We start from the raw sequence: 15,151 nt of genomic DNA, 5'->3' as shown, positions 1-15,151 counted from the left end.
AGGTGCTCGTCTATCTGGAGGTCACAGCTTGCATGAAACCTCAACAGTGCTGGTGGAAACAGTCACCAAATCAGGCACAGTGGGGGGCTATGGAGCCATGCCCAAGTTCTCATCTGACGCCACTAAAGTTGTGTCACGGGGGGCGGGCCTGTCCAAGGCTTTTGTAGGACAGAAAAACACGTTCACAGTAGACTGCAGTAAAGCAGGTAAGTCAGCATTGTTAAGGCAAAACTCAAGGCAGATGTTATAAAACGTGCTTTGTACCAAGCTTCTTCAAAGAAAGTCACATGCTTTCCACCATCAGAACTACCAGCTACAGTGCCCTCTTGAGATGTATTTTACTGAATTATTCATAAACTGAAACCATTGTGTGCTTGTATTTAATTTCCTGGTAAATTCTGTACAAAACTAGCAAAACAGAGTGGAGGAGTTATCTCTTTCGTACCGTTTTAATAATACAATCTGGATTTATATTTGTTTCAAGCTGTCCCAGTTACAAATAAACAAATAAAAAAAAAAACACTTTCCTCTGAGAATGTTATATAAATGTGTTTTGAAAATCTTAAATGTTTTGTGTTGTTTTGTTTTAGGGACAAACATGCTTATGGTCGGTGTCCACGGTCCAAAGACTCCATGTGAAGAGGTGTACGTCAAACATATGGGTAACAGAATGTACAACGTAACATACACTGTCAAAGAAAAGGGGGACTACATTCTTATTGTCAAATGGGGCGATGAAAATGTTCCAGGAAGCCCTTTCCATGTCACCGTACCTTAAACACTACGCTGCGTTTCACCCTGCCCCCCCCTCCCTCTATTACCTAATGGACCTACCCCGCGACGCACTGAATAATGCAAAGAGAAGTTGAGAAGAAAAAAAAATTACGTTTTAAATTCTTTTTACAAGCACGCAGCATTGACATCACAGCAAGAAAGTGCATACTAAAAAACAAATCACCCTAATTTTCTTTCTGCCTTTTTTTTTGTTTAAGATAAGGTGAACCCTTATACTAAGTTGTTGTTTTTTGGTCATATCTGTATGTTTATTTTGGAGAATAAATATATCCATAGCTTAAAGTGATTAGTTTTATTTTTTTCCAGCTGATATTGGCCAAGCATGATCAACTGTTAAACATTTTCTTAAACTGAAGGGAAGGGATTCTTTTAAATTCCAAGAATATAAGTTTGTTTTTTGCTTCACTAATGTAAACAGAAGTTATTGCAAGTTTACTTAGCAGAAATAACTAATACCTTGTGTTTAAGTAGACACGTGTTAATAAGTGCAGACAGGCCAATATAAGCTTGAGAAGGGAAATGTCACTCTAAACAGGTCACTGTCAGAGTAATGTGGATATTTGTAGGGTTTAATTTATTTAGTGAAAAATTATTTTCATTGTTTATGTGAACAGAAATTCAATGTAGAAACATTTATGGATTCAGCAAGTAAGCTATATGGAAATTATGACATTTATAAATAAATAAATACATAAATAACAAAAATATTAAACACATAAAACTGCTGCCAGTGACCTCTTACTGTGCCCTGACCCACTTACAGAGAATGTGATTGGTCAGAGAGAATTCAGTTGTTGCAATGTACTATTATTTGAATGTTAAAACACAGACTTTGCATTGAGAACAGTATTACAGAGTGCCATTTTTTAGTGTTTTTGTATGTATTAAAAATGAAAAAAAATAATTGTTTGATATAATAACCTATTGTTTGGTAAGATCTTGCAGGCATAAATAAAGTTTAACTGCTAGCTTGCCACAAAAACATTAGTTCTGTGTTACGGTATGTTTCTTTAACATTACCTTACTTATTGGGTCTTTTTATCTGAAGACTGTAAAATTAGTTTTCAAGCACTTTGCTAGAATGCATATATTGAGAAAAATCAAGATCTTTTTACATAAGGGTTTAACAAAGATGTTTGGACTGTGCATACGGTGCAGTATTTCTATTATATTATGTTACACTGACATCTACTGGCTAGACATTGTAATTCAAACTGTTTAAAATAGCATTTCACTTCACCTTACCCTAGTTGTTTATACCTTTGTGACTTACTCGAAGAACAATGTTAATATTTCATAACTACTGAAATTATACACAAATATAACCCTAAGGTAATTAATACAACCATTTCAGTTATACCTATATAAAGGTATAGTGTTAAAGTTAAAATGAGTGGTAGTTCAGTCCCCCAAATACAATGTTAAGAGCTTTAGTTTCTCGCACTCTCCATGTAATTAGGGTTACCAGATTTGAGTGAAAAACTAGGACGTTCAGTCACTGACGCCATACCAACTCTGAAGCTGTTAAAATAACAGTAATTTAACACAATAATAGTTAAACAATTAAACATCTCAGGTGTATTTATTGCAGATGATAACAACTCATTATTTTCTTTACAGTGTCAGCTCAAAACCTGTTAAATGTGCAAAAAAACAGATTTAAAAAAGAGATCAGATATTAATATTACCATGTAAAGGTGATAAACACATAATCAGAATGATTAAACAAATAATCCATAAGATTGTTTGTTTTGTTTTTCAGTGGCGCTAACACAACCTAATATATCACTCTGCTATTATCTTGCTGAGCACACCAATTAAGTGTTGTACAAAATACAAACAAAAAATGATGTAGCCTAAACAATCACTTTGATAAGTTGAAATATAAATGCCGGTAGGCATTACTGGGCCATACTGGCTTAATTTCACCTCTGCACTTAAGGGTACATTTTCCCATGTCTAAGGTATTACCTTCCAGGTGTTAAGTTTCTGTAACACTCAAGAAACACTTAAAGGAAAAATATTAAAACTTAAGATGTTTTGTACAACTGTCCACAGACCATTACAGAATTTCCAGAATCCTGACTCGAGTTGATGGACAGTGGGAAAAAGTGGACTCATCTGACCATACCACAGTTCACCACTGATACTGTGTTCATAGTGTTATACTCCTTGCACCACTGGACTGCTCCCCTGCCATGACATCCCGATATGTAGTTTCCTTTGCAGTTGCAGTGTAACAGGGCTTTGACATTTCACGTTGACCCTCTCAATGCTCATGATTCATGCTGTTGATTTGCAACAGGAAATTTTGTTTTTTATGCATTGCAAAATTAATTTCCAATGTTCTTAATGCAGATATGAGGGACACATTTAGACAAACAAGACATCAAGGGCAAAAGGGAGGCTGGGCATTGACTCCCTCTAATATCTGCTGATCTATCTCATACTCAAAACTCATTTAAACCCTTGCAATGTTATATTAATCTGTTACCCTTTGCAAAAAATACATTCAATTGTATTTAAAGTAATCCTGAGTGTAGAGTAATTTACTGAGGGATTCACAGGTCTATATAACCTTAACCCTTTATGGTCTCCCTATTGTCTTATAAAATAAGAGAACTAAGGGGACTTAAGCAAAGTTGTATGGAATTGATTGCCAGTGACCAACATCATACAGAATATATTATTTAATTAGACTGATAAAACAAGACTCCTCACAGTTATGGGCATGTTTAATTAATGAGCATGTGTGCAGTTTGTGGTTCCCATGACACTAACAAATCAGCCATTTGTACACGAACATTTTGGTTTGACTCACGGTCTGCACCGTGGCTGGCATTAGCTAACACTAACAGTAAGAAAAACATTAAGTGAACGTGAACTTGGCAGGAGGTCAGGAGAGACGACTGCATGAAATATTAATACTTAAATATAGACATATAGTTTTATTTATTACTCACAGAAATATCTGAAGGAAGAGCGAGAATCAGAAAATTAAATGTTGGGTTTTAGAATTAAAAATTAGGGTAATGTTGCTGCGGGGCCATGAACAAGTTCAAGTTCAATTCCCACCAACATCTTTTATTTTATTTTTTTTTAACTTAGATTAAGCAGTAATGTAATATGTAAAAAAAAAGTGGCATTTTGCAATCACACAAGCCTGATTTTACTTTATGAAAATGTTGGCTACAATTGTTTGTTTTTTTTCATTAAAAATGTGTAACTTAGTTATTCTTTGCTGATATTATTGTTCAGCTTTCAGACTGAAACATGTGTACTTACTAACAATTTAAACTCACATTCGTTTAATAATAAGCATTTAGGTATGTTATGTCCCTGGCATGAAAGACTAAAACATTTTGAAATAAATGCTGATTAATAAAAAGGGCGACTCAATATTTACCAATGTAGCGCATGATATACTGAAATCTCTTCATTGGTCTGGGGCAGGTACGTTCACATACTTAGAGCATCAATTTTTTATTTATTTATTTATTTTGGTGCCTAAGGATGCGGGAAGTGGGAGTGCTGTCGGTGCGGCCCAACACAACTGTACTTTTGTTAACGTATGTGCAGTGCATTGGTTGATCTGCATTGCCTGTAATATTGTCATGAATCGGCTGGGTGAGGGCTGGCATTTAGTGTTTCAACCAATTAGCACTAAGGATTGCAATGAGAGGGCGGGTGCTTATTGTTTCAACCCATCAGCACCAAGCATTGCCCTGCGATAGAGAGCGTTTACTTTCCGAAAGTCTTGTAGCAGCTGGTTTCGCTGTGATAACTGAGCTCAGCAATGTCTGATGGGAAAACGTAAAAAACATTCTCTAGCCGAGCAAGGAATATTTTAACTTAACATAGTTATGTCAATATATCTATCAATAAACAAGTAATATTATAATAGTTATGGGCATGTTACTGTTTGTGTTTTTTAGCACTTCCCTTTAATAAGCTGCATGTTGGAATTATAGGTACTGTAGAGCATTGTGAAGATATGCCACTGGAACTGGTTCTGCCATTTTCTGCTACTTGTGTTTGTACTTAATAAATGCTCAGTTAATAGATATTCTATATTTTATGCTGAAACACCTGTCCAATTTTGTGTTTACTATTATAAAAACAGTAACTTGAAAAAGAATGAACAGTAAAAATGAGGTTTCCCAGATTTAGAGTGGAAGGGAAGGCTGAGCATTATGCAAGCAGAGCACACTTCATATCGTTGCTTTCATCAGATCAATACATCTCTGAAAAATGTATAACCTGTGGGATTTCTGTTGTAAGGCTGACTTTCTAAACTGTAACACTTGTTTTAGTGTAATTTGTTAAGAAAACCTGTTGCCTGCATTCTTCATGTATCTACATGCCAAGTACTCAGGTGAACTACTCAACGATCAACTTGTTCAGCCTTTAAAGGAGAGCTATTGTTTTAAAGAGAATAGCAGCATCTTTTTCATGGGTAGCTCCCTTGCAGAGATGTATCAGCATTATTAGTAGTCTTACAAGGAATTAAAGCCCCTTCATGTTGCAGCTGTCCTGCACCACAAGAGACACAATCTCTGGAGCAGTTCAAACACTGGATTAGTTCAGTTTATTTTATAAGCACAATTCATATATATGTACAGTACCGTACTCCCCCGTTAAACGCTGTAGTCTCTTTTTCTAGCTTATTTTTCCCATACATTTCTTTACATTTCCCCATAGAAATAAAAAAGAACATTGTAAATGTTTGCCATTTATTTCCCTTACAAGAACGTTAACCCCCAAAGGCTTCATGCTTTAGCTCGCCTTCTCAGCACTGATCGCTGCTTTTCCTATGACTCACATGTCTCCATGACAACTGTGTTCTTTTCTTGCGACCTCTTCAGGCTGACAGGAAGTGTAGCACTGAAGTATCTGCAAGGAGAGATCAATACCTTCCTTCACTAATAGCTTAAAATACAAATATTGTAACAAAATCAAATCCCCCTTTTACCATAACATGTGCGTGTTCATAAAGGACAATGTGAGACTTGCTTTACGAAAGGATGACAATACCTGTTAGTAAAGATTTACTGTTAGTTCTATGTACCATGACAATACACTCTGTATTATTAAAGATTTACTGTTAGCTCTATGTACCATGACAATACACTCTGTATTATTAAAGATTTACTGTTAACTCTATGTACCACAAGTAATAACCCTTCCGCAATTAATTTAGGCAAGTCTAGCGTAAAAACAAAAAAATATATAAGGATTACTGGTTTCTCTAATCATTTTTCTTTCTGTGTGCACTGTGATCCCAAGGGCTGGCTTAAAGGTCAGTCTTAGCCTTAGGGTGCTTTTTCCTTGTTTTGTAATCCACCAAAGCAAACATTTCTCATATCTTGACTAGTTTATTACTGCGGATACAGCCACTAGCAAAGTATTTATCCTCTGGAGAAATTATTTAGCACAATGACAGGTAATAACTGTTTGAAAGTAAAAGCTAATTAGACAACTACTCATTGCCATGGGCATTCTGATTGTGTTCTTTGTAAGAGCAGCAGCTTCATAAATGCTGTGCTTTTGCCCCCGACTTGCTGACAAGAAACCCATTTGGAAACAACACTTTGGAAAAACTTGGCATTAGGATATTCCAAACCTGCAAGGTTGTCTGATTTAAATGTCCCCAGAGGAAAAGATTATTACGGGAACGTTAGTTAAGACTACAATGTTAAAAGCGTTGATTTCACAGAGAGCTACTGTGTAGTAGGAGGAAAAAATAAAATAAATTACACACACTATTTGCTGATCATAATTTTCATAGCTGCTCATGATACTTTTTTCCTGTTCCTTAATATCAGGAATTTGCATGTGTTCAAATATATAAGATCATGGCTCATGTCTTAGTAGGTGTCCTAATCTCTGTTTAGAGGGCAGTTCACTAATTGCTGTGTGTAGATGTCGTATTAATGTTTATGTAATCTGTATTGAATGGGTGCTCTTTTATACCTAGACAAAGTAAGAACACAAATTGTGTCCCAATGAAGGTGTATGCTTACTTTTAATAAGTAATAGTGCATACACCAATAAAGTACTGTTATTACATTACCAGAATGCAATGGTTCATTGAGCCAAAAATGTAATGAAATAATATTCCCACATGAAATACACATGCCAACTGTAATGGGATGCCTAACTGCCCCAGCTGTATAAACCCGTGTCTCCGATGTGTGATTAGATTTGGCAAAATCCATTTTTTCATTATTATATTCTAAAAAGCCATTACAAAACTTGTCCTGATTTATGCAACTGTATTAAAAAGATTATACAAAATAAAACCTGTCAGATTAAGTTAGCTCTACTAAATGAGTCATGACATTTAAATTAAACCTGCCTATTGCTCTATACAACTGCCTCAAATACCTCTCTTTATTTGCTATTCATAACACATGCATTTGCGTTGCTCCTGCAAAAAGAAAAATGGAAATTATGCAAAGATAAATCTAAAAACTACAACAAAAAATGTAACAACATTAAGATGTTCAAATGTTTCGACTATAAGCTTAGCAATTGTCAGGAACCCAGTTGTATGCAATAATTAATTTGCTTTGTTTTTTTGTTTTGTTTCTCTTCCAGCATACAGGGTTCCACTGACTTTTATATCCTAGTTAAACTATTAAGTGCCATTGGTCTCATTTGAGGACAGGCTACTTTGTAATTTTGTAGACCATTTTTAACTGGTATCTACGTTTTATTTATAGTGTTATGATAACTTAATTTAACTTTGTTAAGAGCAAATGTTAAATCTAAATGTAATTGATCAAATTACATAAATTCAGCTTGTGTTCTGATTTCTAAAGAAAAATGCATTTTGTACTTAATGGGTTAATATTGCCTCATGGAAAATGAGTTTAGATTTAGTCCTTCAGAGTTATACTGCGGGTCTTCTTTTTAAAATTGTGAAGAAGTAATCTTGTGAGATAGCAAAATGAGTTAAATTACAGATGCAGAAGAGAAGGCACTGCTCCATCTGAGGAGCAACACATGAGATATCCTCATACAGTACATGTTTGACACACATTTACACAAATCATCTTTCCAACAATTTGTTCTATACAATTTGACAATGCTGTTTCTGAAATAGAAGAGATAAGGTTTTTTTTTTTTTTTGGTAACACTACTTTAAGTGTATCTTATTATTGTGTATTTACATATTAGTTACTTAGTAAATGCATGTATACTTACACTTAATTACAATGTTATTATTACCACTGGGTATGTAGTCGTATAATGCTTAACCACAAATTATAAACCTCATCAATAAATATATTCACTACACATTAAGTGTATCTTATTATTGTGTATTTACATATTAGTTACTTAGTAAATGCATGTATACTTACACTTAATTACAATGTTATTATTACCACTGGGTATGTGGTGGTAAAATGCTTAACCACAAATTATAAACCTCATCAATAACTATATTCAATACAGAAATACTAAACTAAAATGCAATACCAATTCAATGACAAGCATTTAAACTAGAAGTAACTTCAATGTCTTTTTCAATTACTATACATGTAATACATTATTTGTGTGAAGTGTTAAAATATAATTAATGTTTTCATGGCAGACCCCATTAACCCTACATCATTATCCAATAAATTAAAATGAAGCTAAATCTCTTTATACAATTATTGGATATTGTGTCAAGATATAAGAGTAAGCTTCAGCTTTTTTCTTTAAAGCGTATCTTTTCCAGAACAGTGTGAAATAATTATTTATTATAAATAAGTAAACTCCAGTAGTCTATTGAAATATCTAAATTGATCATCCAAGTAAAATATACTGGAACCGATCTGCAATACACCTCATAGATAGGGAACTTAAATATACAGTATTTGATTCTGGGGTGCATCAGAAAATGTGTTCAGAATCAATTCTATGTGAAAAAGCCCCAGTGTGAGAGGACACAGCAGCTTATCTGAAAACATGAGCTATGAGCAACGGATTTCCATGCAGTCCAAATTCATACATATGTGGTGGCTATCAAATGTATTCAAGTGTAAATGAAAATGCTTATTTTACAGATTAATTTCCTTTTGACATTACTGTAATGGCAAATTAGATTGAAGATGCTACACCAAACATCTCATTAAAAGCAGTGATGTGAAACCATTAAAGGGCCCTGGGATACAGAATAGCAAGAAATTTGTATTAGGCAACAATGCCAGCCAGATCAATTGACTGCAGGGATAGTTAAGCATCCCAAGCCGAAAGCAAAGTTATCTGGCAGGTAAAATCACAAAGTACAAAGAACAAAAAAAGAATAACCTCTTCCGATGACTTCTAAAGTCTGTCACTGTACCCCTGTCTTCACATGAATATCTTCTTCCTTTTTACAAATCCAAAACTCATAAGATCACATTCATGTACAACACTTTAATGTTAGTAGTTTTTGTAAGTAGTATTTTTTTGTATTCATTTATTTTTGCAGAGCCATGGACCTTTGCTTCTACTATCCAAAATACAACCCTGGTCTAAATTGGTCTTTTTTTTCTTTATCCAGCAGGTGGCAACATAGCTATATAATTCTGACACAACCTAGGCTTTTAAATCAGCTGGGATAAGCAATTTCAAATGAAATCGAATATATAAAGAGAGTAAAAAATACATTCCACTTCTGCTGAACCGCTGTCCATGGTGTCCCGGATAGGTGCAAAGAATGAAAAGTAGTATTTAATGCAGTTTTGTAACACTATAATACGAGTGACATAATAAAGTATTTAAAACATGTGTAAAAATAATAAATCCATATACCTGTACCACTCCCAAATGAGGGGATGTTATTCTTCAAAATGTGCCACATAATTACAAATGCTAGTTTGTACTAAGCATGTGTCACCATTATCATCAGGAAACAACCAATTGTATAATTTGATTTTCCTTTGTTCCTTTTTCCTCACTGTATCTCTCCACCTGTGGCTGGCAATATTTCCTGCATTTGACCACCATCTGTAGTGTCAACAAAAGGATTGTAGCACATCTAATGATACCATGAGAACAAACAATGAATTTGGTTGCAGTTTTCTATACAGCTTTTTATTCATAAATCAATAAATCAGTTATGGCTAGTGCTGTCATGCAATATAATGTGGGCTGTCTCTTATGGTATTGTATTGTATTGTCATCTCGTGAAGGCTGTGCCAGCTTCAACTGTGCATCTCTTATGATGAGAGACACCCTACACACTATGTGTTCATTTATTATAAATCACACAAGCAAAATTCTACTCATTTTCTACTAATTAACATAAAAAAACAAGATGACATTTGTACGCAAGATGTACTGGAATTTTGCTTGGGGATACTCTTGAGTGAGAATAATAGGTGCATCTGCTGACTTGTATCGTGTTGCAGCGTAATACTACCTCACTGGAAAGACTGAAGACGCTAATTTCAGAACTGCCGCCAAAAATGTAAACAATCCACCATCTGCCCAAAGCAGATCCAACACAGTGGAAAAAAATAATAATTGAACTGTGGCAGTATTTTTGGGTGGCGGTATTAAGATCCAACACTGTTTAGCCCATTAAAATAGACCTTTTTTAACAAACATGATTTTCCTCCATATGGCGCCAATGTACATGAGCAGACAATTACAATGAAGGGCTAGTATTAACGACAGGATGTAATAATCTGCTGCCTTGCTTCTGCTGGATAGTATATATTCTCTCAAAGTGGGAGGTGTAGAGTTTCATACATTAACCTCAGCGGGTTAATTGCATACTGAACCGTTACATTTAAATGTATTATTAGACAAATGGATCATTTTTAATTAATACTGTACAAAATAGCACAGACTAAAAATACATTGGCTATTTATACTTTTTGGAATCTAATCGTGGATATGTCACATTCAAAAGCCATTAATGCCTCTGCAGTGAATCACACGAACATGATAGTGACTGCAGGCTCTTGGGTTCCTGTTATCCTTCCGAAAGAAAAAGAAATGACATTCCTATTTAACATGATTGAGATTTGAAAGTAACCAGACATTACTTGACGTAACTAGATCTTGCATGGATTTAAATTATTTAGTAACAAAGTAACAAAGCGTGGGAATGTATAATATAAGGAATGGTTCATCACTTTCTGGATACTACATCTTCTGGATGTGTGAGTCACGCAGCATAATAAGGGGATTGGAGTTTTGGTTCCAGGAGTAGAAATATGTTTTCAAGATATTTCTCTCACACCTGAACCTAGGAGAAGTGTAGGGGATGTAAGCCCCTCACTCTGGGGTGTGTTGTGTTGAGAGCTCATTGTTGTGATATGAACTTACCCCTGTTTTTTTTCTCCCTAATGTAGAATGTCCAAGTATATTCCCTCACCCTTTCAATCCCCACAGCAACTCAGCAGAACTAATGGTCAACTCTGCATGCCTCCACTTTGAGTCTACTGGCTGCCTGCAAAGTTGGGTCTACTGTAGCATGGTGATCTCTAACCCCTAGGAGCACCACAATCAATGCAACGCTCCCGGCGTAATCCCCAGCCAACACTGACAATTTTAAACAGCCAGGACTGACTGGATGACTCACCCTGCACACCACACGCCCATGCTGTTTCTGGGTGAGCCACTCAGAAACACTGTTTCTTCATTTCTTTGCAGCCCGTTTTCTCAGGTCAACATGACTTAATGTAAGAGAGTGAGGATCCCCAACTAAAGAAGAGGGACCTTTTTAAACAGGAATATGTCAGAAAATATTTTGCTGTGGCACTTTGATTGGCTGAAGGGAACTATAGTTGTATATAAGTTTATTGCTAATGCATGGGTGACACTACACATAAACTATTAGGTAAAGTATATCATTAGTATTTATTTTATTTTATACAGTAGATTGTTTTGCATTTTCTCCTCAAGTATGATTAACGTCTATATCCTCAGCATATCTGGAATTCAACAGATTTAGACAGACAATAAATATTGCAAGCATGTAGTCAACAGATGGAGCATTAACCTTAGTCTTCCTTTTTGACTCTGGAGCATGTGGTTTTTCTAAGGTAGAGCAGAGCTAATAATAGTTGTGAGTGTGACTCATTAAGGGACAACTTGCCATATGCATTCCTTGACCTTCATACAATATGTTTTGTGCTATACATTCTATATATTGCTCATTACTTTGAAAGAGAGTACTTTTGTGAGAGAATGCTGCTCTGTCTTTCTTCTCTATCCACTAAGCAGAGACAGCTTCCCCACATTGTTCTGCAAGCATGACTTAAAGACAGCCCTGTGGAGACTACCTTCTTAGAGCACAGCAGTTCAGTCTCCATGCCCAATCCATCTTTGATCAGCTAAGGTGCCCAATTGAAATATAAACCAAATGTGTACACATATCTAATTTATAAGTTTTCTTAAACATTGATTTTTGTATTTTCTTTTTATATTTTCATATATTCACTATTACATTTTATGTGCTCCACTACATCACAATATAGTAGAAAAGAAAACGGACAGTGATTAATCCATGTTTTTAATTTAAAAACTCCAAGAAATTGCAATCGTAAATCTCCAACCAATAAACTGTAATACCAGTATAAATATTTTCAAGTTGTTTTTGTAACTTTTATATAAAAACACATTTAGCCAAATACAATCAATATCATTATTCTTATTAGTTTATTTCAAAACGATTTTTTTAAAATTTGCAAACAGTATGTTATAAACACCACATACTGTATTACTATAGGACTTTTATTTTTCTTGTTTGACAAAGTTTTCCTAACACGTCTCTAAAGTGCCCAAATATGATCCTTTTACTACCAATATAGAATGATTAGGGAATGATTAGGGGGATATTTGTTGTTCATTTCAAACCACAAATGGGTTGATGTAAATCTTGATATCATATTTGATTTTAAATACTGTATATTATTTTCTTTTTTTCAATTACTGATGATGACACACCTATATTTTGTTTTATTCATTTTTATGAAAAAAAAAAACAAAACATGACATCTTCCCCTAGATAAATGAATCTCCTATGGAAGCGTCCTACTGCCAATTTAAAAAAAAGGTATCTTCTACGTAGGTCTTTATATCTCCTACGTAGGACTTGAAAAAATAAAAATAAAAACTATTGTCTTCCTGTTCATCTTATTGAAACATTTAGTTTATTTATAGTGCAGCGCAGCATATCAGCCCATATAAAAGTTGACCATAGTAAAAGCATAGCAAAGTGTAATGAAGCATAATGAAAGTATGTTAAAGAAAATGTAAGCACTTTAAAGCTCAGAGAGATATGATAAAGAATGTTAAGAAGCATGGCACACCAAGGGAAACTATGGTAAACGCATAGTATAACCATGGGGAAAGCATGGGAAAAATGCAAAAATACAGTGGTAAACCTTTATAAGGGAAAGCAAGAGAAAACTAGATAACAACGTTGCAGCACCAAGGGTCATTCAAAATTATCTAGACAGCATTCAGAACTGGGAAGACACATGGCAAATTATATTTAATATAGAAAAGTGTAAGGTACTGCACACAGGCAATACATTATAAATACCACATGAGAGATACTGAAATTGAAGAAGGAATCTATGAAAAATATCTAAGAGTTTATGTTGACTCAGAAATGTCTTCATCTAGACAATGTGGGGAAGCTATAAAAAAGGCCAACAAAATGCTTGGATATATAGTGAAAAGTGTTGAATTTAAATCATGGGAAGTAATGTTAAAACTGTACAATGCATTAGTAAGACCTCATCTAGAACATTGTATTCAGTTCTGCTCACCTCACTACAAAAAGGATATTGCTGCTCTAGTGCAAAGAAGGGCGACCAGAATTATCTTGGGTTTAAAAGGCATTTCATACGCAGACAGGCTAAAAAAATGAATTTATTCAGTCTTGAACAAAGTGGCGATCTGATTCAAGCATTCACAATTCTAAAAGGTATTGACAATGTTGACCCAGGGGACTTTTTCGACCTGAAAAAAGAAACAAGGGGTCACAAATGGAAATTAGATAAAGGGACATTCAGAACAGAAAATAGGAGGCATTTTTTTACAGAGAGAACTGTGGGAGTCTGGAACCAACCCCTAGTAATGTTGTTGAAGCTGATACCCTGGAATCCTTCAAGAAGCTGCTTGATGAGAGCCTGGGATCAATAAGCTGCTAAAGACCAAACGAGCAAGATGGGCCGAATGGCCTCCTCTATTTTGTAAACTTTCTTATGTTCTTATGTACTGCAGTAGTGGCAGCAATGTGGCAGTAGGTGGAATACATCCCTATATTTAGTTGACTACTACCCTGCATACTATGAGCAGTGGGCCTATCTACTTGATTGTTGTGTAAAACAGAAACTTCAACCTCCTTTTTAACATCATCTGGGAAATTCTGAATGTTGACTCTACTTTATTTGTTTTTCACAACAAACAGCTGAAGGTCTCAGTACCAGTTATACATAGCAGCTGTGACATAGCATGTAGCTACACATTTTGAAACCGTTTATTTTAGCAGCTTGCAGCTGGGTCTGACTTTCATGCTCTAGATCTCACAAACCACTGAACCTAACAACATGAGATGTTTATGGTATGTTTAAAATAGCAACATAAGGCACAATTTTCTAATATTTATGCTTTTCACTGTGGGGGACATCTGTAATATTATTATTATTATTATTATTATTATTATTATTAATATTATTATTAATATTATTTATTTATTTATTTTATTGTTATTATATTTTGTTTTATTAGCAGACACCCTTATATATCAACTTCAAACCCTCAGACCCTGAGCCCAAAAATGTGATCATGTCACTCGTGGTTTTTCACTCATGGGCCGTGTGGCAAAGTGGTAACTACGTGCAGGTGAGTGCAGTGCAGAGCGGAATAATCACACAAAAACGTATGGTACAGGTGCAAGGGTGTTTATTATTGTTTATAATGTCCAGAGCCTTATGGCAACAACCTGTAAATAATAATACTGTTGGAAGTGGTACAGCGGCGTGTATCACTCCGTTTATACAGATCCTACGGGTTTGACCCACAACCAAAAAGTTCCGTTTTTCCTCACCCACACAAAACACAAACACAGACACAGTTTCTACAGTGCGTGAATTAGGTGCTTGTGGTGAAAAGACAGTCCTGAATTGAAAGAAGTGAGTGCTGAAGTCCGGGTTAATGCTGGCCGACGGCTACAGCTCCGGATTGTGTTAGTACTCTTAAACGACAAACAACACAAAACAGACAGTGTTACAAGACAGATGAATACAGCGAACACTCACGGTTTCTTAGTTTCAAGTTCACAGGCTCCTTCTAGGTTTATTTGCTTAACCATCTACAAAGGAACAGATCACTCAAGCCATGCCCCCTATTTATACCC

The 15,151-nt window shown here is 35.1% G+C and overlaps 1 protein-coding gene across 5 annotated transcripts in view; it reads left to right on the top strand.

Moving 5' to 3' along the window:
* Positions 1-1,779, top strand: part of LOC117415233 (filamin-C-like) — a 54,770-nt gene extending 52,991 nt beyond the window's left edge. For all 5 annotated transcript variants that reach the window (XM_034921923.2, XM_034921921.2, XM_034921920.2 and 2 more), the window contains 2 exons: positions 3-206; positions 591-1,779. In XM_034921923.2, coding sequence (XP_034777814.2) covers positions 3-206; positions 591-778 — 392 coding nt within the window. In that variant the 3' untranslated portion in view covers positions 779-1,779. The remainder of the gene's footprint in view (positions 1-2; positions 207-590) is intronic.
* The last annotated feature ends 13,372 nt before the right edge of the window (positions 1,780-15,151 follow it).

The sequence above is a fragment of the Acipenser ruthenus genome, chromosome 7, assembly GCF_902713425.1.
Source record: "Acipenser ruthenus chromosome 7, fAciRut3.2 maternal haplotype, whole genome shotgun sequence".
Taxonomy (NCBI): domain Eukaryota; kingdom Metazoa; phylum Chordata; class Actinopteri; order Acipenseriformes; family Acipenseridae; genus Acipenser; species Acipenser ruthenus.
Note: the sequence above shows the minus strand (reverse complement) of the source record. Positions and strands in the feature narration are given on the sequence as shown.